The sequence below is a fragment of the Bombina bombina genome, chromosome 3, assembly GCF_027579735.1.
Source record: "Bombina bombina isolate aBomBom1 chromosome 3, aBomBom1.pri, whole genome shotgun sequence".
Lineage (NCBI taxonomy): Eukaryota > Metazoa > Chordata > Amphibia > Anura > Bombinatoridae > Bombina > Bombina bombina.
Window position 1 is genome coordinate 588,042,533 of NC_069501.1, and position 26,973 is coordinate 588,069,505.

General features: G+C 37.2%; 1 protein-coding gene across 4 annotated transcripts in view; it reads left to right on the forward strand.

Moving 5' to 3' along the window:
* The window catches only part of INPP5B (inositol polyphosphate-5-phosphatase B), a 406,727-nt gene that overhangs the window by 281,984 nt on the left and 97,770 nt on the right, over positions 1-26,973 (forward strand). For all 4 annotated transcript variants that reach the window (XM_053707160.1, XM_053707161.1, XM_053707162.1 and 1 more), the window contains 2 exons: positions 15,735-15,922; positions 25,025-25,136. In XM_053707160.1, coding sequence (XP_053563135.1) covers positions 15,735-15,922; positions 25,025-25,136 — 300 coding nt within the window. The remainder of the gene's footprint in view (positions 1-15,734; positions 15,923-25,024; positions 25,137-26,973) is intronic.

Below are 26,973 nucleotides of genomic sequence, written 5' to 3' on the forward strand. Positions count from 1 at the left end.
TTTGTATAATTCGCACGAACACGTTATTCACACACATAACAACTTATGGTAACAGATTCCGTATCTATGGGAGTCAATACACATATCCTAATTTCACCTTGACGTCATTTGACACACACTCGCTCCAATCATATGGAGCAACACATTACACGATTAGGGAAGCATTGAATATAGCTTTCTCATTTGTTATGCGATACACACCCCTGTCAGACGAAGCATTCACATTGGATATTTAATATAACACTTTCATTAGTTCAGTGACACACACCCCTTTACGTTAAGAAATACATCATCATTCTTTATGGCAGTTTATTATTTGATTTACATCATGGCCCATATTTAAACATCACCAGAAAGGATAGCTATTTAAATAGCTTAATTTGCAAAAATAGTTTTATATATATGTACACGTAATTAGACATCATTTACAAACGTGTTTTCACACACTCAAGACAACTCAGAGAGTTTAAGTTTTAGGATATATTTTATTTAAGTTCTTATATGTCGAGAATGATCAGCATATTACATTGTATTAGATATTTCCTTTTATATATATTTTATTGTATTTTTTTGTAACTTTTGTAACATCCGGTTAGAATATCAAGGTAGTTCATTTATGCAGCACCTGTTACAAATGAGCTACAGCTGACCACATTAAGCCTGCACAGGTATATATGTAAGAGACTCCAGTGTATTCAGTATCATTTGCCTGAGGAAAAGGCGCGGTGAGCGCTTAGAAACGCGTAGCATTATACAACAGATGTCATTATAGATCTGTGTATATATTCTTTTATTCCTGTTTTTTTATAAAATATTTTTATACAACGATACTGGAGTTCTCTTGTTTATCATCCTGACGTCCATCCCTTCACTCTTGATATCCATCTCCAACTACAGCAGCACTACTTGAGTGGTTATGTGCACTAGGACACTATAATATTCCTAGTACGCTACATTTGCACTACAGGGTGCAATACTTTTTGTGAGTATCCATTCGTAAGCATAAGCAGATATCCACCACCTGTTCATAATTGATCTGCACTAGGGGTCGCCCTCTTGTTTTCTTTCTAAATTTACACACATTTAAAAGTGCCCAATTTTTTAAGCCAAGTTCCTCTTTGTTTTTGTGAGGTACCTGTAATCTGGCTAGGAGATAGAATTTGTAACAGGGTCCTGGATTTTTTAGGGACGAATTTACAGTTACTGATGAGAGGATAAAGGCTCTCATCTGCCCTTAATATATGAAGGTGTTTTTTTAAAACCCCTACAATTTCGTCATATTGTTGGCTGTATTCCGTTGAAAAGACAACGGAGTCAGCAAAATCAGTGTTATTTTTAGACTTATTTTTATTGGATACTGTTTGATTATCCCTTATTTTTGTTTGACACATTTCAAGAGCATCATTTTTGTATCCACGTTTTACAAGTCTGTCCCTAAGTTCACTTGCTTGTTGGTCATAGACATAATCACTCTTGGTGTTTCTTCTAACACGGAGAAATTGAGACTTAGGGATAGACTTGATAAGATGATGTGGATGATGAGAGGTAGCATGCAAAATTGTATTGCCCGGCGTGGGTTTACGATATGTTTTGGTAATTATTTGCATGTTCTCAATACTGATGTTGAGATCCAGATAGTTAACCTGCCTTTCACTAAAGGACCCTGTGAATGAGAGTCCCAAATCGTTATGATTACAATATGTCAGGAATTTATAAAATTCTGAATCAGTCACAGGGTATCTCACTATCAAAAGCAGGTCATCTATATAGCGAACTAGCAACTCAATTCTACTCTGCCATGGATTCATTGGAGTATATATGTAGGTTAATTCCCACCATGCAACAAATATATTTGCAAATGAAGGCGCACATTTTGCACCCATGGCGGTGCCACAGATTTGAAGAAAAAATTCTTCATTAAATAAAAAATAATTGTGTGACAAAAGAGAATTCAAAACACTACAAATATAATCAATGTGTTCAGTAGAATATTGAGATTCTTTTTTAAGAAAAAAAGCAACTGCTTGTATACCTAGTGATGTATACAATGAAACAATATCCATTGTAACCCAAGAAAAACCAGGTTCCCAGTCGATTTTATCAAGGGTCATCAAGAGAATGAGAGGTGTCCCGGAGGTATGACAACTGGGACACTGCCAACGGCTGTAAAATAGTGTCTATCCACTCTGCCATAGGCTCAAAAAGCGAGCCAATGCCAGCCACAATGGGCCTACCCGGGGGACACCTCTCATCCTTGTGAATTTTTGGAACATGGTGAAATATTGGACAAATCGGATGTTTAGGTACCAATATATCAATTAGAATCAAGAGGTGCGGACAGTTCATGTAAAACAAAAATATTTATTGGTAGTTTAAAAATATTACATGGAAAAACGTATCACATAGACAGAGTAGGCTGACACCTAAACTGGCTTACGCGTTTTGGCAGTTGCCGTAGTCATAGCCATAGGTGTTGGGTCTACTCCCCTTTCTTTTAAAAGACAATGTATGATTCAATTGGTTACAACATTTTTCAATTAAAAACATGCACGCCTACTTGCCTTGTTAACACTTCAGATACTTGCTAAACCCAAAAATCAGTTATTGAGCTAATCTAAGTCTAAAACACTTTGTGTACGAGAGGAAATATTTAAGGCGAGATATAGAGAGAGCTAAAAAAAGAGGTGAATACTATTGACAGACGGGCCTTAATAGCTGAACGCCCTCCACGAACAGATCATACACAAGCACAGGGAGTTTACTTTGTGACAGGATACAGCTCCCAATACCAGGAGGTCTGTACTATAGTCAAAAAACATTTTCTATCTTGTCAGCAGACGATGGTTTACAGGAGGTGGTAAAAAATGGATTGAAATGCTCATACCGCAAAAGTAGTACTCTAGGGTCCAGGCTAGCACCTACTCAACTAAGGTAATTGAACAATCCAACTAGTTCCTGGTTGAAACATCCAGGTATGTTTAGATGCGGACATAGGAAATGTAGGCCATGTGAGTTTGTCCATATAACGTCTAACTTCACATCTTGTGTAACTGGAGAAAGGTTTGACATACAATCATGTTTAAACTGTACATCTGAGCTTGTAGTGTATCTATTGGAATGTACCCTGTGCCACATTCAATATGTAGGACTCACGGGAAGAGATATAAACACCCGGATTAGGGAGCATCTGTCTACACTTACATTGGGTAAAGCGGCCACTCCATTGGTCCAACATTTTGCAAGGAAACATGATAGGAAGGTAGACTCTCTGAAATGGTGTGTCATCGAGCAAATCAAACCACCTAAAAGAGGGGGGCATATTGAAAAACTGCTAGCTAAGCGGGAGATGTACTGGATCTTCAGATTGGGAACACGTATTCCCAAGGGTCTAAATTCAAAGTATGACCTTATTAATTATTGGGAATAACAGTACATCGCCCGCCTTACCTCTTTATCTCTCTCCTCTTGCATGAGTGTGTGTGTTTTTTCATTGTTTTTTTCATTGATTTTTTCAGATTACCCTGTGCTTGAATTATCACATACAAATATACATTTAAGCAGTTATAGATGTTATAAATGAACCAATGGTCCTTTCTAAAGAGTTTAGCATATATTTTCATATTAGCGACTGCATTAGGTCTATTTAGGAGTTCTTTAGTGATATACTATATCTGCTCTGTTTTATGTATATGCATTGAATGTTTTCAGGGTTTTTATATACCATGCAAGAGTCTTGGATAATTCATGCAGAAGATGAAATACATATTACTGTATACTTATGTACATAGATTCATTGACTGAAATCAGGTACCCGTTCCTTTATTTATTTATCTATTTATTTATAATGCTTTTGATCATATTAAATGAGTCCTTGGTCCAATGCTTATATTATTAATTTATATTACGAATTTTAAATTACAAATATAAATTATAATATGATGTTTATGATGTATCTTTAGTGTTAAATAATAATCTTGATGAAATAAGATACTTCAAATATGCATTAGATAAAGGATAGGGTGTCCCTTGAAATGAATTTGTTTTTACTGTATACTGTTCTAATGTATCAAAATTAGCAATATACATTTGTCTTCAAGATCTGGTTTGATTATCATGCCCATAGTGTGTGAGATATATGTGAAGCTAATTTATATTGTATTGTGTATTGCATTTGTATTCTTTGCTTCACTTATTGTCCCTCTTTCCAACAAAGTGTTTTAGACTTAGATTAGCTCAATAACTGATTTTTGGGTTTAGCAAGTATCTGAAGTGTTAACAAGGCAAGTAGGCGTGCATGTTTTTAATTGAAAAATGTTGTAACCAATTGAATCATACATTGTCTTTTAAAAGAAAGGGGAGTAGACCCAACACCTATGGCTATGACTACGGCAACTGCCGAAACGCGTAAGCCAGTTTAGGTGTCAGCCTACTCTGTCTATGTGATGCGTTTTTCCATGTAATATTTTTAAACTACCAATAAATATTTTTGTTTTACATGAACTGTCCGCACCTCTTGATTCTAAGTCTTACTAAGCCGGAAGGACAGCTCATCTTTTGCACCATATAGTGAGCCGTGAGTCTTAGGGCTAAGGGCAACATACGGATCTGTTGGCTTCAGACATACCTCCAATCCCATTGGCCTTCGTTGGATGTCGGATCTCGGAACAGCGTGTCTACGCTAGATGACGTCACTACCACCCTTGCTCCTCGTGGCCTGGAAAGTGGCGTGCGGTCGGAAGAAGGTGAGTGTACCAGCTGGAAGGCGGCGCTGAAGCAGCGCAAAGGTGTCCTTATAGCGGCTGGTCCCCCTTGAAGATACCGCACTGACACACGAGTGGAGCTGCTAGAAAAGGGGTGAGAACCTATCGCCTTATATACAAAGCTGTTTGTTTGGACTGGGATGGTATGTTAACCGGTTGATTGTTTCCCAATGGAATGTTTGATTGACCATGTTTGGGGACATTGAAATATATTTTTATTATTGTGCCAAGTGTATCGTCTGCCTGCTTCAGACGCATCTATTTTGGGAGAATAATATTGAAGCCTGATAAGTCCTATTTTAACGTGTGGGTTTTTTACCTGTTATATGGAGCCTGGCCTATACTCACTAAATAGCTCACTATAAATTAACGGATATTAAAGATATCGTGACCTGTGATATTGGAAACATTTTTATAAGGTCAATTGGGTGTAGTTCCACACTCTGAACTTTCACCAATATATCAATGTCAGATTTTTTGAAAAGACCCAAACTTATGCCTTCTTCAACAATTTTCATAAGTTTACTTTGAAAAAGTTTTGTAGGATTATGGTCCAGCTTTCTGTACACTTTAATGTCAGACAGTTGCCTGTAGGACTCATCCATATAGAGTTGTTTATTCATAATGACAATGCTGCCCCCCTTATCCGAATTCCGAATTACAATATCTTTATTTTTGGCCAAATTGTCAAGTGCCTGGCGTTCTTTAAAAGTAAGATTAGGGGGGGGGGGCAGCAGTGTCCCTAACTCTTTGTTCCAATTCAAAGATGTCTTTTTGTACGGATTTTTGGAAAGCATTTATCATTGGGCCTCTAAAGTGGACAGGGTAAAAATCAGACCTGTGTTTTTTGGGGGCAGGTATAGGTGCAGATGTAGATGTCACAGAGCCCTCACTGAGTAAACTTTCTAAGCCGCTAATGGCACATGCATCAGCAAAGGTTAAGTGTGAAGTAACCTCATGATTCTCTTTTACATTGGGAGACCTAATGGAATCTGACATGTCAGTATTTTCACTTAAAGTTGCAAAATATTTTTTTAGGGATAACTTTCTGACAAATTTGTTAATATCTAAGAGAGTATTAAAATAAGAAAACTTTCTTGTTGGAGCAAAGCCTAAGCCTTTTGATAATACTCTAATTTCATCTTTAGTGAGAACATAATCAGAGATATTAACAACATTTTGTCAGTAACCTTGTTGTCAGTTTCCCTATTAACAGAATGCTCTAAGTTATCCAAAATGTCAAAACTTTCAAAATTTTCAGTTCAATCAATGTCCCTTCTTCTTTTTGTTCTTTCCTTCTCCTTTTATTTTTCCATCTCTTTCTTCTTCTCTTTCTTTTTGCAATGTTCTTGTTTTTGGACGAGTGTCCTGCTGCTGATCCTCCAGCGTTGGTTCTCCTAAAAAAGAGGCAGAAGAAAGGGAGGGAGAAGCAGGTGGGGAAGAAGAGGGGGTGGAAAGAGGAGAGATAGAGGAGAGTGAGGATAGAGAAGAAGAGAAAGTAGACCCCCCTGGGGTTTTGGAAGTTGCTTCTGAGTCTGAGGAGTCCCCATCATCAGTACTGAAGATTACTCTTTCTTTCATGTAATTAGCAAGAGTCCATGAGCTAGTGACGTATGGGATATACATTCCTACCAGGAGGGGCAAAGTTTCCCAAACCTCAACATGCCTACAAATACACCCCTCACCACACCCACAAATCAGTTTTACAAACTTTGCCTCCTATGGAGGTGGTGAAGTAAGTTTGTGCTAGATTCTACGTTGATATGCGCTCCGCAGCAGGTTGGAGCCCGGTTTTCCTCTCAGCGTGCAGTGAATGTCAGAGGATGTGAGGAGAGTATTGCCTATTTGAATGCAATGATCTCCTTCTACGGGGTCTATTTCATAGGTTCTCTGTTATCGGTCGTAGAGATTCATCTCTTACCTCCCTTTTCAGATCGACGATATACTCTTATATATATACCATTACCTCTGCTGATTTTCGTTTCAGTACTGGTTTGGCTTTCTACAACATGTAGATGAGTGTCCTGGGGTAAGTAAGTCTTATTTTCTGTGACACTCTAAGCTATGGTTGGGCACTTTTTTAATAAAGTTCTAAATATATGTATTCAAACATTTATTTGCCTTGACTCAGGATGTTCAACATTCCTTATTTTCAGACAGTCAGTTTCATATTTGGGATAATGCATTTGAATCAATCATTTTTTCTTACCTTAAAAATTTGACTTTTCCCTGTGGGCTGTTAGGCTCGCGGGGGGCTGAAAATGCTTCATTTTATTGCGTCATTCTTGGCGCGGACTTTTTTGGCGCAAATTTTTTTTTTCTGTTTCCGGCGTCATACGTGTCCCCGGAAGTTGCGTCATTTTTTTACGTTTTTTTGCGTCAAAGGTGTCGGCATTCCGGATGTGGCGTCATTTTTGGCGCCAAAAGCATTTAGGCGCCAAATAATGTGGGCGTCTTATTTGGCGCTAAAAAAATATGGGCGTCACTTTTGTCTCCACATTATTTAAGTCTCATTATTTATTGCTTCTGGTTGCTAGAAGCTTGTTCACTGGCATTTTTTCCCATTCCTGAAACTGTCATTTAAGGAATTTGATCTATTTTTGCTTTATATGTTGTTTTTTCTATTACATATTGCAAGATGTCCCACGTTGCAACTGAGTCAGAAGATACTTCAGGAAAATCGCTGCCTGGTGCTGGAGCTACCAAAGCTAAGTGTATCTGCTGTAAACTTTTGGTATCTGTTCCTCCAGCTGTTGTTTGTATTGAATGTCATGACAAACTTGTTAATGCAGATAAAATTTCCTTTAGTAAAGTTCCATTATCTGTTGCTGTTCCGTCAACATCTAATACTCAGAGTGTTCCTGATAACATAAGAGATTTTGTTTCTGAATCCATTAAGAAGGCTTTGTCTGTTATTCCTCCTTCTAGTAAACATAAAAAATCTTTTAAAACTTCTCATTGTTCAGATGAATTTTTAAATGAACATCATCATTCTGATTCTGATAATGGTTCTTCTGGTTCAGAGGATTCTGTCTCAGAGGTTGATGCTGATAAATCTTCATATTTATTTAAAATGGAATTTATTCGTTCTTTACTTAAAGAAGTTCTAATTGCTTTAGAAATGGAGGATTCTGGTCCTCTTGATACTAAATCTAAACGTTTAGATAAGGTTTTTAAATCTCCTGTAGTTATTCCAGAAGTTTTTCCTGTTCCTAGTGCTATTTCTGAAGTAATTTCCAGGGAATGGAATAATTTGGGTAATTCATTTACTCCTTCTAAACGTTTTAAGCAATTATATCCTGTGCCATCTGACAGATTAGAGTTTTGGGACAAAATCCCTAAGGTTGATGGGGCTGTCTCTACTCTTGCTAAGCGTACTACGATTCCTACGGCATATGGTACTTCCTTTAAGGATCCTTTAGATAGGAAAATTGAATCCTTTCTAAGAAAAGCCTATTTGTGTTCAGGTAATCTTCTTAGACCTGCTATATCTTTGGCGGATGTTGCTGCAGCTTCAACTTTTTGGTTGGAAGCTTTAGCGCAACAAGTCACAGATCATAATTCTCATAGCATTATTATTCTTCTTCAACATGCTAATAATTTTATTTGTGATGCCATCTTTGATATCATTAGGGTTGATGTCAGGTATATGTCTCTAGCTATTTTAGCTAGAAGAGCTTTATGGCTTAAAACTTGGAATGCTGATATGTCTTCTAAGTCTACTCTGCTTTCCCTTTCTTTCCAGGGTAATAAATTATTTGGTTCTCAGTTGGATTCTATTATTTCAACTGTTACTGGAGGGAAAGGAACTTTTTTACCACAGGATAAAAAATCTAAAGGTAAATTCAGGTCTAATAATCGTTTTCGTTCCTTTCGTCACAACAAGGAACAGAAACCTGATCCTTCATCCTCAGGAGCGGTATCAGTTTGGAAACCATCTCCAGTCTGGAATAAATCCAAGCCTTCTAGAAAATCAAAGCCAGCTTCTAAGTCCACATGAAGGTGCGGCCCTCATTCCAGCTCAGCTGGTAGGGGGCAGATTACGTTTTTTCAAAGAAATTTGGATCAAATCTGTTCACAATCTTTGGATTCAGAACATTGTTTCAGAAGGGTACAGAATTGGCTTCAAAAGAGATTTTTTTCTTTCCCGTGTCCCAGTAAATCCAGCGAAGGCTCAAGCATTTCTGAAATGTGTTTCAGATCTAGAGTTGGCTGGAGTAATTATGCCAGTTCCAGTTCTGGATCGGGGGCTGGGGTTTTATTCAAATCTCTTCATTGTACCAAAGAAGGAGAATTCCTTCAGACCAGTTCTGGATCTAAAGATATTGAATCGTTATGTAAGGATACCAACATTCAAAATGGTAACTATAAGGACTATCCTGCCTTTTGTTCAGCAAGGGCATTATATGTCTACAATAGATTTACAGGATGCATATCTACATATTCCGATTCATCCAGATCACTTTCAGTTTCTGAGATTCTCTTTCCTAGACAAGCATTACCAGTTTGTGGCTCTACCGTTTGGTCTAGCAACAGCTCCAAGAATTTTTACAAAGGTTCTCGGTGCCCTTCTGTCTGTAATCAGAGAACAGGGTATTGTGGTATTTCCTTATTTGGACGATATCTTGGTACTTGCTCAGTCTTTACATTTAGCAGAATCTCATACAAATCGACTTGTGTTGTTTCTTCAAGATCATGGTTGGAGGATCAATTTACTAAAAGGTTCATTGATTCCTCAGACAAGGGTAACCTTTTTGGGTTTCCAGATAGATTCAGTGTCCATGACTTTATCTTTGACAGACAAGAGACGTCTAAAATTGATATCAGCTTGTCGAAACCTTCAGTCACAATCATTCCCTTCGGTAGCCTTATGCATGGAAATTCTAGGTCTTATGACTGCTGCATCTGATGCAATCCCCTTTGCTCGTTTTCACATGCGACCTCGTCAGCTCTGTATGCTGAACCAATGGTGCAGGGATTACACAAAGATATCTCAATTAATATCTTTAAAACCGATTGTACGACACTCTCTGACGTGGTGGACAGATCACCATCGTTTAATTCAGGGGGCTTCTTTTGTTCTTCCGACCTGGACTGTAATTTCAACAGATGCAAGTCTTACAGGTTGGGGAGCTGTGTGGGGGTCTCTGACGGCACAAGGGGTTTGGGAATCTCAGGAGGTGAGATTACCAATCAATATTTTGGAACTCCGTGCAATTTTCAGAGCTCTTCAGTTTTGGCCTCTTCTGAAGAGAGAATCGTTCATTTGTTTTCAGACAGACAATGTCACAACTGTAGCATACATCAATCATCAAGGAGGGACTCACAGTCCTCTAGCTATGAAAGAAGTATCTCGAATTCTGGTTTGGGCGGAATCCAGCTCCTGTCTAGTTTCTGCGGTTCATATCCCAGGTATAGACAATTGGGAAGCGGATTATCTCAGTCGCCAAACGTTGCATCCGGGCGAATGGTCTCTTCACCCAGAGGTATTTCTTCAGATTGTTCAAATGTGGGGGCTTCCAGAAATAGATCTGATGGCCTCTCATCTAAACAAGAAACTTCCCAGGTATCTGTCCAGATCCAGGGATCCTCAAGCAGAAGCAGTGGATGCATTGTCACTTCCCTGGAAGTATCATCCTGCCTATATCTTTCCGCCTCTAGTTCTTCTTCCAAGAGTGATCTCCAAAATTCTGAAGGAATGCTCGTTTGTTCAGCTGGTAGCTCCAGCATGGCCTCACAGGTTTTGGTATGCGGATCTTGTCCGGATGGCTTCTTGCCTACCGTGGACTCTTCCATTGAGACCAGACCTTCTGTCTCAAGGTCCTTTTTTCCATCAGGATCTCAAATCCTTAAATTTAAAGGTATGGAGATTGAACGCTTGATTCTTAGCCAAAGAGGTTTCTCTGACTCTGTGATTAATACTATGTTACAGGCTCGTAAATCTGTATCTAGGGAGATATATTATAGAGTCTGGAAGACTTATATTTCTTGGTGTCTTTCTCATCAGTTTTCCTGGCATTCTTTTAGAATTCCAAGAATTTTACAGTTTCTTCAGGATGGTTTGGATAAAGGTTTGTCTGCAAGTTCCTTGAAAGGACAAATCTCTGCTCTTTCTGTTCTTTTTCACAGAAAGATTGCTAATCTTCCTGATATTCATTGTTTTGTACAAGCTTTGGTGCGTATAAAACCTGTTATTAAGTCAATTTCTCCTCCTTGGAGTTTGAATTTGGTTCTGGGGGCTCTTCAAGCTCCTCCGTTTGAACCTATGCATTCATTGGACATTAAATTACTTTCTTGGAAAGTTTTGTTCCTTTTGGCCATCTCTTCTGCCAGAAGAGTTTCTGAATTATCTGCTCTTTCTTGTGAGTCTCCTTTTTTGATTTTTCATCAGGATAAGGTGGTGTTGCGAACTTCTTTTGAATTTTTACCTAAGGTTGTGAATTCCAACAACATTAGTAGAGAGATTGTGGTTCCTTCATTATGTCCTACTCCTAAGAATTCTAAGGAGAAATCATTGCATTCTTTGGATGTGGTTAGAGCTTTGAAATATTATGTTGAAGCTACTAAGACTTTCCGAAAGACTTCTAGTCTATTTGTTAACTTTTCCGGTTCTAGGAAAGGTCAGAAGGCCTCTGCCATTTCTTTGGCATCTTGGTTGAAATCTTTAATTCATCATGCTTATGTCGAGTCGGGTAAAACTCTGCCTCAAAGGATTACAGCTCATTCTACTAGGTCAGTTTCTACTTCCTGGGTGTTTAGGAATGAAGCTTCGGTTGATCAGATTTGCAAAGCAGCAACTTGGTCCTCTTTGCATACTTTTACTAAATTCTACCATTTTGATGTGTTTTCTTCTTCTGAAGCAGTTTTTGGTAGAAAAGTACTTCAGGCAGCTGTTTCAGTTTGAATCTTCTGCTTATGTTCATTTAAACTTTATTTTGGGTGTGGATTATTTTCAGCAGGAATTGGCTGTCTTTATTTTATCCCTCCCTCTCTAGTGACTCTTGCGTGGAAAGATCCACATCTTGGGTAGTCATTATCCCATACGTCACTAGCTCATGGACTCTTGCTAATTACATGAAAGAAAACATAATTTATGTAAGAACTTACCTGATAAATTCATTTCTTTCATATTAGCAAGAGTCCATGAGGTCCACCCCTTTTTTTGTGGTGGTTATGATTTTTTTGTATAAAGCACAATTATTTCCAATTCCTTATTTTTTATGCTTTCGCACTTTTTTCTTATCACCCCACTTCTTGGCTATTCGTTAAACTGATTTGTGGGTGTGGTGAGGGGTGTATTTGTAGGCATTTTGAGGTTTGGGAAACTTTGCCCCTCCTGGTAGGAATGTATATCCCATACGTCACTAGCTCATGGACTCTTGCTAATATGAAAAAAATGAATTTATCAGGTAAGTTCTTACATAAATTATGTTTTTTTCTTGTTTGCGCTTATTCTTTAAAATAGACTTAGGCACTTCACTTCCATCACTCTCACAGCATAAATAGATGGGGTTTCTCACAGAGTCCCTCATCTATGATTAAGTGCCTGTAGGGGGCGCGAAACATGTAAGATTCTTGCTCTAGCTTTTACTGCCATGTCTGTATATCTTTTTAAAGTTGTCCAATACATTTTTACTTTTTATTGCATATTTGGGACTGAGAGTCTGCTGCCTTTCTATCTACTAGGATTGTATATCCCATACATCACTAGCTCATGGACTCTTGCCAATATAAACTAAATGAATTTATCAGGTAAGTTCTTACATAAATTATGTTTTTTTACGTGTTTGTTCCTTCCCGGTTTCCCTGCTGAGAATATCCGGTATACTACAGCAGCAACATCGTGAAGCAGTATACGAAAAGTTCACGCTGTCAAAAGGAACTTTAATTTTTGGCATTCATCTGTTTCTTACGATCAAGTATTGTTAATTTTTATTTTTTCTATCGGTATATTATAAACTTTGACTTTCTACAGATTGAACTGAACCTTAAGACTGTGATTTTCCACAGATTCAATTGAACTTGATTGAATTTCATTTAAGGGCACTTTTTGAATAATATTTGTTCTTTTTACAGTTACATTTTAAATTATTAATATTAAGCTATAATAATTCTGATACCACAAATGTTTTAATGACATTATCCATACTCTATTTGTTCCTTTCTATGGTTCTCTTTTCTTCTGTTTTTGTAAATGTTATGACCACTGTTACCAAATGTTCTTTGATTTCTATTTTTTATATTATTTCTGTATTGTTTGATAGCACTAAATCCAATATAGATTTATTCCTAGGGTGCACTTCTATTAATTGTGACATGAAGTTATCTTTGAGAGCATTAAAAAAAATATATCACCCTTAGCTTTATTGCTAGTTTTATTGGATCAGTTTGTCAGGGTTGTTAAAATCTCCCATTATTACAGCAAAATTATTAGCAGCCTTTCCTATTTGCATTAGCAGTTCAATTTCCTCCATGTCCGTAATGTTGGGGGGCTTGTAGCATGTTCCCAGCATTTTATTTTTTTTTTCATTTTTTTTTTTAGGATTTTACCCCTGTAATCTTTATTTTAACCCACAGTGTCTCTACAAGTCTCTGCTCTTTCAGTTTTGTTCTACAAGAAGATTGCTAAGTTACCAGATATACAGGCTTTAGTAAAAATTAGGCCTGTTATGAAGCCAATTTCTCCTCTAGGGAATTTAAATTTGGTTTTTAAAGTTTTTTTCAAGCTCCTTTGTTTGAACCCATGCATGAATTAGACATTCAGTTGCTGTGTTGGAAAGTGTTATTTCTATTTACTATTTCTTCAGCTAGGAGAGTTACAGAAATGTCTGCCCTTTCTTGTGAAGTACCATATCTTATTTTTTTCAAGGCAAGGTAGTACTTTGTACACTTTTCAGATTTTTTTTTTTTAACCTAAGGAAGTCTCTTTGGAGAACATTAATCAAGAGATGGTAGTTACTTCCTTATATCCAAATTCAAAGGAAGGTCTCTTCCATATTCTGGATGTAAGTAGAGCTATACATTACTATTTACAAGCTACTAAACAGTTTACAAAAACCACCAGTTTGTTTATTTTTCTGGGAAACCTAAAGGTCAAAGATGTTGGCTGTTTCTTTAGCTTCTTGTTTAAATAGTTTGATTCATAAAGCTTACTTGGAGGCAGGTAGGTCTCCCCCACAATGCATTGCAGCTCATTCTATTTGTTCATTTACAACTTCCTGGGGTTTAAAAAATGAGGCTTCGGTAGAGCAGATTTGCAAAGCAGCAACTTGGTCTTCTTTGCACACCTTTACAAAATATCAGTTTGATGTTTTCACCTCTTCAGGGGCCACTTTTGGCAGAAAAGTTCTACAGGCAGCAGTATCTGGTAAATAGGTGCCTGCCTTAGTTTTGTGGACTCTCACCACCTTAAGGAAGAAAACATAATTTATGCTTACCTGATAAATTAATTTCTTTCTTGGTGGTAGTTCTATTTTGCATCTCATTTACCATGCTTTGCCTTTCTATTTTTTCTGTTATTCTCCTCTGCTAGTCTATATGTTTAGACTGGGAGGTACAGGGAAGTGAGGGGCTCTTTAAGCTCTTGGTGTGTTGGCTGTCCTTGCCGCCTCCTGGTGGACAGCTCCCAAATGTAAGGACTTGTGGACTCTCACCACCAAGGGAAAAAAATAATTTATCAGGTAAGCCTAAATTATGTTTTTAAAGGGACACAGTTTAACTTAATGCATTAATTCCTTTGTCTGTAAGGAAATTGGGTTGGCAACGCTAGTTAGAGCCTCTCTTGTGAACAAATGCACAAATAGGCTTCCTAAGAGATATGGGAAAACCAGACTTTGTCACCTTTGCCTGCTGCAGTGGCATCTCCAGAAAACACATATAGGGGGCACATTTAAAAGTAGCGTGGGAGCCCTGCTTTAGACCTACTATATAATTTTGTATGTACGTGTGTGTGTGTGTGTATGTGTGTGTATATATATATATATATATATATATATATATATATATATATATATATATATATATATATATATATATATATAATGTATATGTGTGTGTATGTGTATATATACATACACACACCTTACCAAGCCTCACCGGTATTCTGTGGGCAGGGGGTGTGGTGGCACGGATGTTTATTTGGGCAGGGTAGAAGTGTGCTATTAGTGGTGGTGGAAAAACACTAAACTGGGAGGGATGGTTACAGTTGGGGGCAGCCATAATGCTTGGGAGGGGGAAGCACCTATAGCCTGCTGTGCCTTACAAGCCTATAGCTACCTTTCTATTGATGTGATTGAATTGTACTTCTGTGGTTAGCTTTCCAAATAATCTGCCTTTTATTTGAAGTGGACTATCCTTTTGAATAAGACCATGTTGATTTACTTTAGGAACACTTTTCCTCTTTGAAAGGTGGGAACATAAGTTGGATTCTTTCTATTAAACAAGCTACTAATCCTAATGTTCATTCCCAGTTAGGCCCCCTTTTCTCTTGTTATAAAGCCTTTCCCTGAGATGCTTTAATCCCTGGTAACACAACCTGTGAAGTTACACTGACTTAATAAAGTGTCTTTACGTTTTAATCGCTGGAGTGCAACATTTACTTTCTAGCGTTTAGTCCTGCCTTATGGCAATGTGCAGTCTAGGGAAACCAAACCTAACTGCTCTGTCAAGCTTGGCCTATACAGCCCCAATTAACTGTTTTATTATTCATTATATATAGGTTAAGTTTGACATTATGTAATATAAAAAAAAAGATTGCTTTGTAATCTTGTGCAGTGAAAGTAAGAGGTACATTAAATGTATTAATGCATCACTCCCATGTCCCTTAATGGTTAATCATGCCTAGCTAAGATCATTCATTATCTTTATTGCTGCTCAATTGTTCAAGCATATAATTTGTAACCTGTTTAGGGACCTTAATCCCATGAATTAATATCCTCATGCATTCTTACCAACCTTGCAGACTTCGTTTTACAGGGTAACAAAGGAGGTGTGGCGATCCGATTCCAATTTCACAACACTCACATGTGTGTGGTAAACGCTCACTTGGCTGCTCATGTAGAGGAATTTGAGAGGAGGAACCAGGACTTCAGAGATATCTGTGCTCGGATGCAGTTTCCACAGGTGGATCCATCACTTCCTCCCCTCACCATACACAAACACGAGTGAGTTCCTCTTGATAAATGGAAAGCAGCGTTAAAATGTCAAATGCAAATCTTTAGGGGAAAGTTTGCATATAGACTCTTTTTGTTGTGTAAATACAATCTAGATATACTTACATAAAAGTACCATTTTGCTTTTAAGGGGACATCAAATAGTAATAATAATAATAAAAACATATGTTTCTTTCATGTAATTAGCAAGAGTCCATGAGCTAGTGACGTATGGGATATACATTCCTACCAGGAGGGGCAAAGTTTCCCAAACCTCAAAATGCCTACAAATACACCCCTCACCACACCCACAAATCAGTTTTACAAACTTTGCCTCCTATGGAGGTGGTGAAGTAAGTTTGTGCTAGATTCTACGTTGATATGCGCTCCGCAGCAGGTTGGAGCCCGGTTTTCCTCTCAGCGTGCAGTGAATGTCAGAGGGATGTGAGGAGAGTATTGCCTATTTTGAATGCAGTGATCTCCTTCTACGGGGTCTATTTCATAGGTTCTCTGTTATCGGTCGTAGAGATTCATCTCTTACCTCCCTTTTCAGATCGACGATATACTCTTATATATATACCATTACCTCTGCTGATTTTCGTTTCAGTACTGGTTTGGCTTTCTACAACATGTAGATGAGTGTCCTGGGGTAAGTAAGTCTTATTTTCTGTGACACTCTAAGCTATGGTTGGGCACTTTTTTAATAAAGTTCTAAATATATGTATTCAAACATTTATTTGCCTTGACTCAGGATGTTCAACATTCCTTATTTTCAGACAGTCAGTTTCATATTTGGGATAATGCACTTGAATCAATTATTTTTCTTACCTTAAAAATTTGACTTTTTTCCCTGTGGGCTGTTAGGCTCGCGGGGGCTGAAAATGCTTCATTTTATTGCGTCATTCTTGGCGCGGACTGCAAAAAATCTTTTCTGTTTGCGTCATTTTTGACGTTCTTTTGCGCCAAAAAATGTTGGCGTTCCGGAAGTGGCGTCATTTTTTGGCGCCAAAAGCATTTAGGCGCCAAATAATGTGGGCGTCTTATTTGGCGCTAAAAAAATATGGGCGTCTCTTTTGTCTCCACATTATTTAAGTCTCATTTTTCTTTGCTTCTGGTTGCTAGAAGCTTGTTCCTTGGCATTTTTTCCCATTCCTGAAACTGTCATTTAAGGAATTTGATCAATTTTGCTTTATATGTTGTTTTTTCTCTTACATATTGCATGATGTCTCACGTTGCATCTGAGTCAGAAGATACTTCAGGAAAATCGCTGTCTGGTGCTGGAACTACCAAAGCTAAGTGTATCTGCTGTAAACTTTTGGTAGCTGTTCCTCCAGCTGTTGTTTGTATTAATTGTCATGACAAACTTGTTAATGCAGATAATATTTCCTTTAGTAATGTACCATTACCTGTTGCAGTTCCATCAACATCTAATGGTCAGAATGTTCCTGATAACATAAGAGATTTTGTTTCTGAATCCATCAAGAAGGCTATGTCTGTTATTCCTCCTTCTAGTAAACATAAAAAATATTTTAAAACTTCTCTTTATACAGATGAATTTTTAAATGAACATCATCATTCTGATTCTAATGACTCTTCTGGTTCAGGGGATTCTGTCTCAGAGGTTGATGCTGATAAATCTTCATATTTATTTAAAATGGAATTTATTCGTTCTTTACTTAAAGAAGTACTAATTGCTTTAGAAATTGAGGATTCTGGTCCTCTTGATACTAAATCTAAACGTTTAGATAAGGTCTTTAAATCTCCTGTGGTTATTCCAGAAGTTTTTCCTGTTCCTGGTGCTATTTCTGAAGTAATTTCCAGAGAATGGAATAATTTGGGTAATTCATTTACTCCTTCTAAACGTTTTAAGCAATTATATCCTGTGCCGTCTGACAGATTAGAATTTTGGGACAAAATCCCTAAAGTTGATGGGGCTATTTCTACCCTTGCTAAACGTACTACTATTCCTACGTCAGATGGTACTTCCTTTAAGGATCCTTTAGATAGGAAAATTGAATCCTTTCTAAGAAAAGCTTATCTGTGTTCAGGTAATCTTCTTAGACCTGCTATATCATTGGCTGATGTTGCTGCAGCTTCAACTTTTTGGTTGGAAACTTTAGCGCAACAAGTAACAGATCATGATTCTCATAATATTATTATTCTTCTTCAACATGCTAATAATTTTATCTGTGATGCCTTTTTTGATATTATCAGAGTTGATGTCAGGTTTATGTCTCTAGCTATTTTAGCTAGAAGAGCTTTATGGCTTAAAACTTGGAATGCTGATATGTCTTCTAAATCGACTCTACTTTCCATTTCTTTCCAGGGTAACAAATTATTTGGTTCTCAGTTGGATTCTATTATCTCAACTGTTACTGGTGGGAAAGGAACTTTTTTACCACAGGATAAAAAATCTAAGGGTAAAAACAGGGCTAATAATCGTTTTCGTTCCTTTCGTTTCAACAAAGAACAAAAGCCTAATCCTTCATCCTCAGGAGCAGTTTCAGTTTGGAAACCATCTCCAGTCTGGAATAAATCCAAGCCTTCTAGAAAAGCAAAGCCAGCTTCTAAGTCCACATGAAGGTGCGGCCCTCATTCCAGCTCAGCTGGTAGGGGGCAGGTTACGTTTTTTCAAAGAAATTTGGATCAATTCTGTTCACAATCTTTGGATTCAGAACATTGTTTCAGAAGGGTACAGAATTGGTTTCAAGATAAGACCTCCTGCAAAGAGATTTTTTCTTTCCCGTGTCCCAGTAAATCCAGTGAAAGCTCAAGCATTTCTGAAATGTGTTTCAGATCTAGAGTTGGCTGGAGTAATTATGCCAGTTCCAGTTCTGGAACAGGGGCTGGGGTTTTATTCGAATCTCTTCATTGTACCAAAGAAGGAGAATTCCTTCAGACCAGTTCTGGATCTAAAAATATTGAATCGTTATGTAAGGATACCAACGTTCAATATGGTAACTGTAAGGACTATCTTGCCTTTTGTTCAACAAGGGCATTATATGTCCACAATAGATTTACAGGATGCATATCTGCATATTCCGATTCATCCAGATCATTATCAGTTCCTGAGATTCTCTTTTCTGGACAAGCATTACCAGTTTGTGGCTCTGCCGTTTGGCCTAGCTACAGCTCCAAGAATTTTTACAAAGGTTCTCAGTGCCCTTCTGTCTGTAATCAGAGAACAGGGTATTGTGGTATTTCCTTATTTGGACGATATCTTGGTACTTGCTCAGTCTTTACATTTAGCAGAATCTCATACGAATCGACTTGTGTTGTTTCTTCAAGATCATGGTTGGAGGATCAATTCACTAAAAAGTTCATTGACTCCTCAGACAAGGGTAACCTTTTTGGGTTTCCAGATAGATTCAGTGTCCATGACTCTGTCTTTGACAGAAAAGAGACGTCTAAAATTGATTTCAGCTTGTCGAAACTTTCAGTCACAATCATTCCCTTCGGTAGCCTTATGCATGGAAATTCTAGGTCTTATGACTGCTGCATCGGACGCGATCCCCTTTGCTTGTTTTCACATGCGACCTCTTCAGCTCTGTATGCTGAATCAATGGTGCAGGGATTACACAAAGATATCTCAATTAATATCTTTAAAACCGATTGTACGACACTCTCTAACGTGGTGGACAGATCACCATCGTTTAATTCAGGGGGCTTCTTTTGTTCTTCCGACCTGGACTGTAATTTCAACAGATGCAAGTCTTACAGGTTGGGGAGCTGTGTGGGGATCTCTGACGGCACAAGGAGTTTGGGAATCTCAGGAGGTGAGATTACCGATCAATATTTTGGAACTCCGTGCAATTTTCAGAGCTCTTCAGTCTTGGCCTCTTCTGAAGAGAGAATCGTTCATTTGTTTTCAGACAGACAATGTCACAACTGTGGCATACATCAATCATCAAGGAGGGACTCACAGTCCTCTGGCTATGAAAGAAGTATCTCGAATTCTGGTTTGGGCGGAATCCAGCTCCTGTCTAATCTCTGCGGTTCATATCCCAGGTATAGACAATTGGGAAGCGGATTATCTCAGTCGCCAAACGTTGCATCCGGGCGAATGGTCTCTTCACCCAGAGGTATTTCTTCAGATTGTTCAAATGTGGGAGCTTCCAGAAATAGATCTGATGGCGTCTCATCTAAACAAGAAACTCCCCAGGTATCTGTCCAGATCCCGGGATCCTCAGGCGGAAGCAGTGGATGCATTATCACTTCCTTGGAAGTATCATCCTGCCTATATCTTTCCGCCTCTAGTTCTTCTTCCAAGAGTAATCTCCAAGATTCTGAAGGAATGCTTGTTTGTTCTGCTGGTAGCTCCGACATGGCCTCACAGGTTTTGGTATGCGGATCTTGTCCGGATGGCCTCTTGCCATCCGTTGACTCTTCCGCTAAGACCAGACCTTCTGTCGCAAGGTCCTTTTTTCCATCAGGATCTCAAATCCTTAAATTTAAAGGTATGGAGATTGAACGCTTGATTCTTGGTCTCTGTGATTAATACTATGTTACAGGCTCGTAAATCTGTATCTAGAGAGATATATTATAGAGTCTGGAAGACTTATATTTCTTGGTGTCTTTCTCATCATTTTTCTTGGCATTCTTTTAGAATTCCGAGAATTTTACAGTTTCTTCAGGATGGTTTAGATAAAGGTTTATCCGCAAGTTCTTTGAAAGGACAAATCTCTGCTCTTTCTGTTCTTTTTCACAGAAAGATTGCTAATCTTCCTGATATTCATTGTTTTGTACAAGCTTTGGTTCGTATAAAACCTGTCATTAAGTCAATTTCTCCTCCTTGGAGTTTGAATTTGGTTCTGGGGGCTCTTCAAGCTCCTCCTTTTGAACCCATGCATTCATTGGACATTAAATTACTTTCTTGGAAAGTTTTGTTCCTTTTGGCGATCTCTTCTGCCAGAAGAGTCTCTGAATTATCTGCTCTTTCTTGTGAGTCTCCTTTTCTGATTTTTCATCAGGATAAGGCGGTGTTGCGAACTTCTTTTGAATTTTTACCTAAGGTTGTGAATTCCAACAACATTGGTAGAGAAATTGTGGTTCCCTCATTATGTCCTAATCCTAAGAATTCTAAGGAGAAATCGTTGCATTCTTTGGATGTTGTTAGAGCTTTGAAATATTATTTTGAAGCTACTAAGTCTTTCCGAAAGACTTCTAGTCTATTTGTTATCTTTTCCGGTTCTAGAAAAGGCCAGAAAGCTTCTGCCGTTTCTTTGGCATCTTGGTTGAAATCTTTAATTCATCATGCCTATGTCGAGTCGGGTAAAACTCCGCCTCAAAGGATTACAGCTCATTCTACTAGGTCAGTTTCTACTTCCTGGGTGTTTAAGAATGAAGCTTCGGTTGATCAGATTTGCAAAGCAGCAACTTGGTCCTCTTTGCATACTTTTACTAAATTCTACCATTTTGATGTATTTTCTTCTTCTGAAGCAGTTTTTGGTAGAAAAGTACTTCAGGCAGCGGTTTCAGTTTGAATCTTCTGTTTATGTTTTTCATTAAACTTTATTTTGGGTGTGGATTATTTTCAGCAGGAATTGGCTGTCTTTATTTTATCCCTCCCTCTCTAGTGACTCTTGCGTGGAAAGATCCACATCTTGGGTAGTCATTATCCCATACGTCACTAGCTCATGGACTCTTTCTAATTTCATGAAAGAAAACATAATTTATGTAAGAACTTACCTGATAAATTCATTTCTTTCATATTAGCAAGAGTCCATGAGGCCCGCCCTTTTTTTGTGGTGGTTATGATTTTTTTGTATAAAGCACAATTATTCCAATTCCTTATTTTATATGCTTTCGCACTTTTTTCTTATCACCCCACTTCTTGGCTATTCGTTAAACTGATTTGTGGGTGTGGTGAGGGGTGTATTTGTAGGCATTTTGAGGTTTGGGAAACTTTGCCCCTCCTGGTAGGAATGTATATCCCATACGTCACTAGCTCATGGACTCTTGCTAATATGAAAGAAATGAATTTATCAGGTAAGTTCTTACATAAATTATGTTATCTTAACTGAGGAAAAAATGTTTTTGTTGTTATGCTTTGGGAGCATATCACGATCCACCAATATGGCTATGGAAGCTTTTCATATGAGCCACTGAGCTTCTATCCCATGGACCAGTTTTGCACAAACATGCACTTTCTTTTTGATTTAAAATAAATATATATATATATATATATATATATATATATATACACATATACATACATACATACATACACACACACACACACACACACACATATATATATATATATATATATATATATATATATATATATATATATATATATATATATATATACAGTCTTTTTTCGACCTTTAAAGTTGTAAAAAGAATTTTATATATATATTCTAATAAAACATGTGTTAACCAAGGCTTGTCCCAGACACAAAAATAGTCCACCTTCTAGTTGAACTAAAATAATTTTATTTTGCAGCAATATAAACAAATTGTTTTGCATAGAATATTCATACTCAGTAGGGGTACATAAAAAGATTCTTATTGTGCAGAGGTGCATATATTTTTACTTCTCATTGTATGGGACATCCGCAGGAGTGGAAGACGAAATAATAGGCTGAAATCCCCAAGCAAAGGATTTACAGGTCGTATACACACAAAGTATTGTTTAAAATTCAAGCCAGTCTAAGGCCAGACCTTGGTACGTACAAGGGCTGAAGGTGACTTAAAGCAGTGATTTTTAACCTTTTTTTTTCCGTGGCACACTTTTTTACATTAAAAAATGCTGTGGCACACCACCATCCCAAAATTTAAACAAAAATCACACATTGTAGCCTAATACAGCATATATATATATATACATACACACAAACACACACATACTGTATGTATTGTGCTGTTATGCCATGCCTCCTACAAACTACCCCTGCACTGGGAGTAAAAAACAAGCAAAGTTTAAAAAATATGTCACACTGTTGTCAGTCTGCCGTGGCACACCTGAGGATCTCTCACGGCACACTGGTTGAAAAACACTGACTTAAAGGGCCATGAAACCCAAATGTTGAAACACTTGAAAGTGATGCAGCATAGCTGCAAAAAGCTGACTAGAAAATATCACCTGCATATCTCTATGTAAAAAAGAAAGATATTTTACCTCAAAAGCTCCCCAGTAGCCACATCCCATTGTAAAGGACTTCTAAGCAGTAAATCAGTATGTCTGTCCCAGGACAGGCAAAGGAGCGAGCTTCGTGAACACTTGTCTTATTTCCCTATTCAGTTTAAGGAAGTGTACCATGAAATCTCATGAGAGTTAAAGGGACAGTCTAGGCCAAAATAAACTTCCTTGATTCAGATAGAGCATGTAATTTTAAACAATTTTCCAATTTACTTTTATCACCAATTTTGCTTTGTTCTCTTGGTATTCTTAGTTGAAAGCTTAACCTAGGAGGTTCATATGCTAATTTCTTAGACCTTGAAGCCCACCTCTTTCAGATTGCATTTTAACAGTTTTTTTACCACTAGAGGGTGTTAGTTCACATTTTTCATATAGATAACACTGTGCTCGTGCACGTGAAGTAATCTGGGAGCAGGCACTGATTGGCTAGACTGCAAGTCTGTCAAAAGAACTGAAAAAAGGGGCAGTTTGCAGAGGCTTAGATACAAGATAATCACAGAGGTTAAAAGTATATTATTATAACTGTGTTGGTTATGCAAAACTGGGAAATGGGTAATAAAGGGATTATCTGTCTTTTAAAACAATAAAAATTCTGGTGTAGACTGTCCCTTTAAGTGAAATCTCATGAGATCACAGTAAAATAGTTCATGACCTCAGCACTGTTGATGCTGATTGGCTGCTGTTCATTTCTTATTATTTTTTTTTAACCTGCAGCTGGGCAGTAACTGAAATAACTTTTTTACACAGAACTTACTCTGCTGAGCCGAGAAGATTGTGAGGTAAAATATATTCATTTTTTACATAGAGATGCTAAGGTGATATTTTCCTGTCAGCTTTTTACAGTTATACTGCATCTGTTTCAAGTGATTTAGCATATGACTATTATGTCCCTTTAAGGCAACATTTGGTGAGACTGTATCATATTTTCATGCACCTGGTTTATAACATATGGAAGAGAAATACAAAAGGCAACTTTTCAGGACTTGGTATCCAATAGGATGATAATATGCTAGTGATATTGCAGAGATGCTACATGTTAATGTTATCTGAAGTTTACTGGCCAGTACAAATATGCGCACCTCTGTACAATAAGAAAAAAAATAAATTAGCGCTCCACTTGTAATCTAGCCCTTAAATGGGTTGAGCTTGCAGAAAGCACAGACATCCTTATCTATGTCTCTATACACACATGCCTCCTTATCTTATCTGTTTGTCTATACAAAAAGGCTGATACTTAAAACAATTGAAAATGAACATTTTAGTATATGTCACTCCCAACATCTACTGGGCTGCTGCTGATTCTTGTTCACATAGCTTTTCTATTAGATAAACTATTTTCAGTATAGCTGATGGTTTTAACAGGCAAAATCAGTTAATTTACTTTTATTTTGTCAGTTGAAATGATCATTTGTAAACAATTTAAAACACCACAACAGGTAAAATGGATCTATTGCCAAGTTATTTTTTTAACACAAATGTGGAGTCAAACTACCAGTGTGTTAAACAGTATATTTTCAAATTTGTATGTATGTGTGTGTATATATATATATATATATATATATATATATATATATATATATATATATATATATATATATATATATATATATATATATTTATATTTATATCTATAATTAATTTTAATATAATTTAAAATGTGTTTATTTTTATTTTGATCATAATTTGAAACAAGTATAAAGAAATTAATTTGGGAATTTTTTTTAAATATACTCAGATATATCTATCAAAGTATAAGAAGAAAGATAGTTTATTGAAATAATTGCACTAGAACATGATGATTGCAGATTGCAGCTCGGATATCTGATAAACTCCTGTTGTGTGGGGTTAATGTTTCATACACTCCGCAAATATACGTTTCAGAGTTTGTTAATCTTATGTCATTTTGTATTTAAAGGTAAATATGAATACATAGAAGCAATATGGTATACAATCTTATTTTACTTTTATAGTGTGATCTTATGGCTCGGTGATTTGAACTACAGATTAAAAGATGTAGACATGGACAAAGTAAAGAAACTGATTGAAGATCAGGAATACCAAACACTATACAAGTTTGATCAGGTAAAAATATTTATGACATCACCATGTCCTGTTGGATGGAACTAAAAATGGACGTTTCAAGTCATACAGTTTACTTGGGGCATTGCTAGATTACAATAGACCATGGGTTTGAACCCATAAATTCACTTAATCCTCCCAAAAACCCAGCCCTAAGTTTTACAAAAACCTGCACTATGGTGTGTAGGATATCTGTGTGTATTAAGAATGGATCGGTGGGAAAGAGAAGTAATTCTTGGCATAGACGAGAAGTATAATGTACACTAATAAGAAAATATTCTGAGCTGTATAATTATACGGAGTACCTGTATGATCAAAATAAGCCTGCAGAACTGCTGCACGTTGCTAAATATCTAAGCCCTTTTGGTGCCTGGCAATCTTTACTGAGGCCTAATGTCTACACAATGATAATGATCACTCTGTACTGTATGAACCTGCTTGCTACAGTATGCACAGATATTGTACATGCAGCACACTAAGTACAAGTTCCTATATACTGATAGAGAATACATTATACAATGAGCTGCACCTTGATATTAAACATACAACACTTTATAAGTTTAGTAATGCACCACTGGAATTTATCTGAACAAATCTGGTGAGCCAATGACAAGGCATATGTACGTAGCCGCCAATCACCAGCTAGCTCCCAGTAGTGCATTGCAACAATGATCATACTCAGCTATGCTTTTCAACAAAGGATACCCAGAGAATTAATTAAATTAAAAAAATATGGCAAAAGAAATAAATGATAATGTAACTAAAAGAACATTGCCAAGGCAGTACAAAATTACACAAAATTGGAACAAGCCACCAGATCTTTAAAGGAACTCAAGCGGGTGAAGAAAGAAGCAGACCAAAAGCGTCTCACCCAAAGGCAACATCAATTCTTGTAAGTGCTAGATAGGAAAGTCTTAAAATAAATGTGTCATTACAATAGGCATAGACATTCACTGCTTAACACATGTGCAGCCATAACTGCAGTTATAAAGCAATGTCTATCAGCAGACATATTATGGTTCCACTGTACAAACATATTTACTGTAGAATCAGACATTCTAATCAGTAAAATATGTTTCCCACATTGTGTTAAAACAAATTTATAGATTACCTTTTCATTGTATAATTATAAAGGGAACATAATCACTTTTCCAGTGATGAATATTTACTACATTTAAATGAGGTCACATCGTGTTTAGGAAATTGATTGGCCAGAATGAAAATGTGTTGTATGTCCTTCACATGCATCATTTACAATTAGAAATAAATGCTATAACATTGTCAGTATCGCTACATTACCAAAACTGTATAGACCGGTACCTTCATCCTTTGTGTATGTGATAACCCCTTAGCCTTTGACTTGCCACAATTGATTGGCCAGAACTACAGGTGTTGAACAAGTTTTTTTGTACTGCATTATCGCTAGCCCACAGCTGTAGCTACTAACCTGATTTATCATGGATGCTTAAATGCATTCAGAGTTTTACATTTTTAGATTAAGAAATGCAGTTCCAATAGCCCCCTTTAATTTCAGTGGTTTGCATTAGGGATGTGCATTGGGATCCTTCGGGAGACTCAGAATGCGTTAGTAAGCAGACGCTCGTTCCCGTCTGATATTTTCATGACTGGATTGATAACTGTAAAAGATCCCCACTCTAAGATCTGTGCAAAGCCAGAATTAATCAGTCTATGAAAATATCTGATCAATTTTTCTCTGTTCTCTGTTGTTGAAAAGCATACCAAAGTTAGGCTCAGGAGCAACAGTCTACTTTTGGGAGGTAGCTTCTGATTGGTGGTTAATTACACACATATGCCTCTTGTAATTGGCTCACAAGTTGTG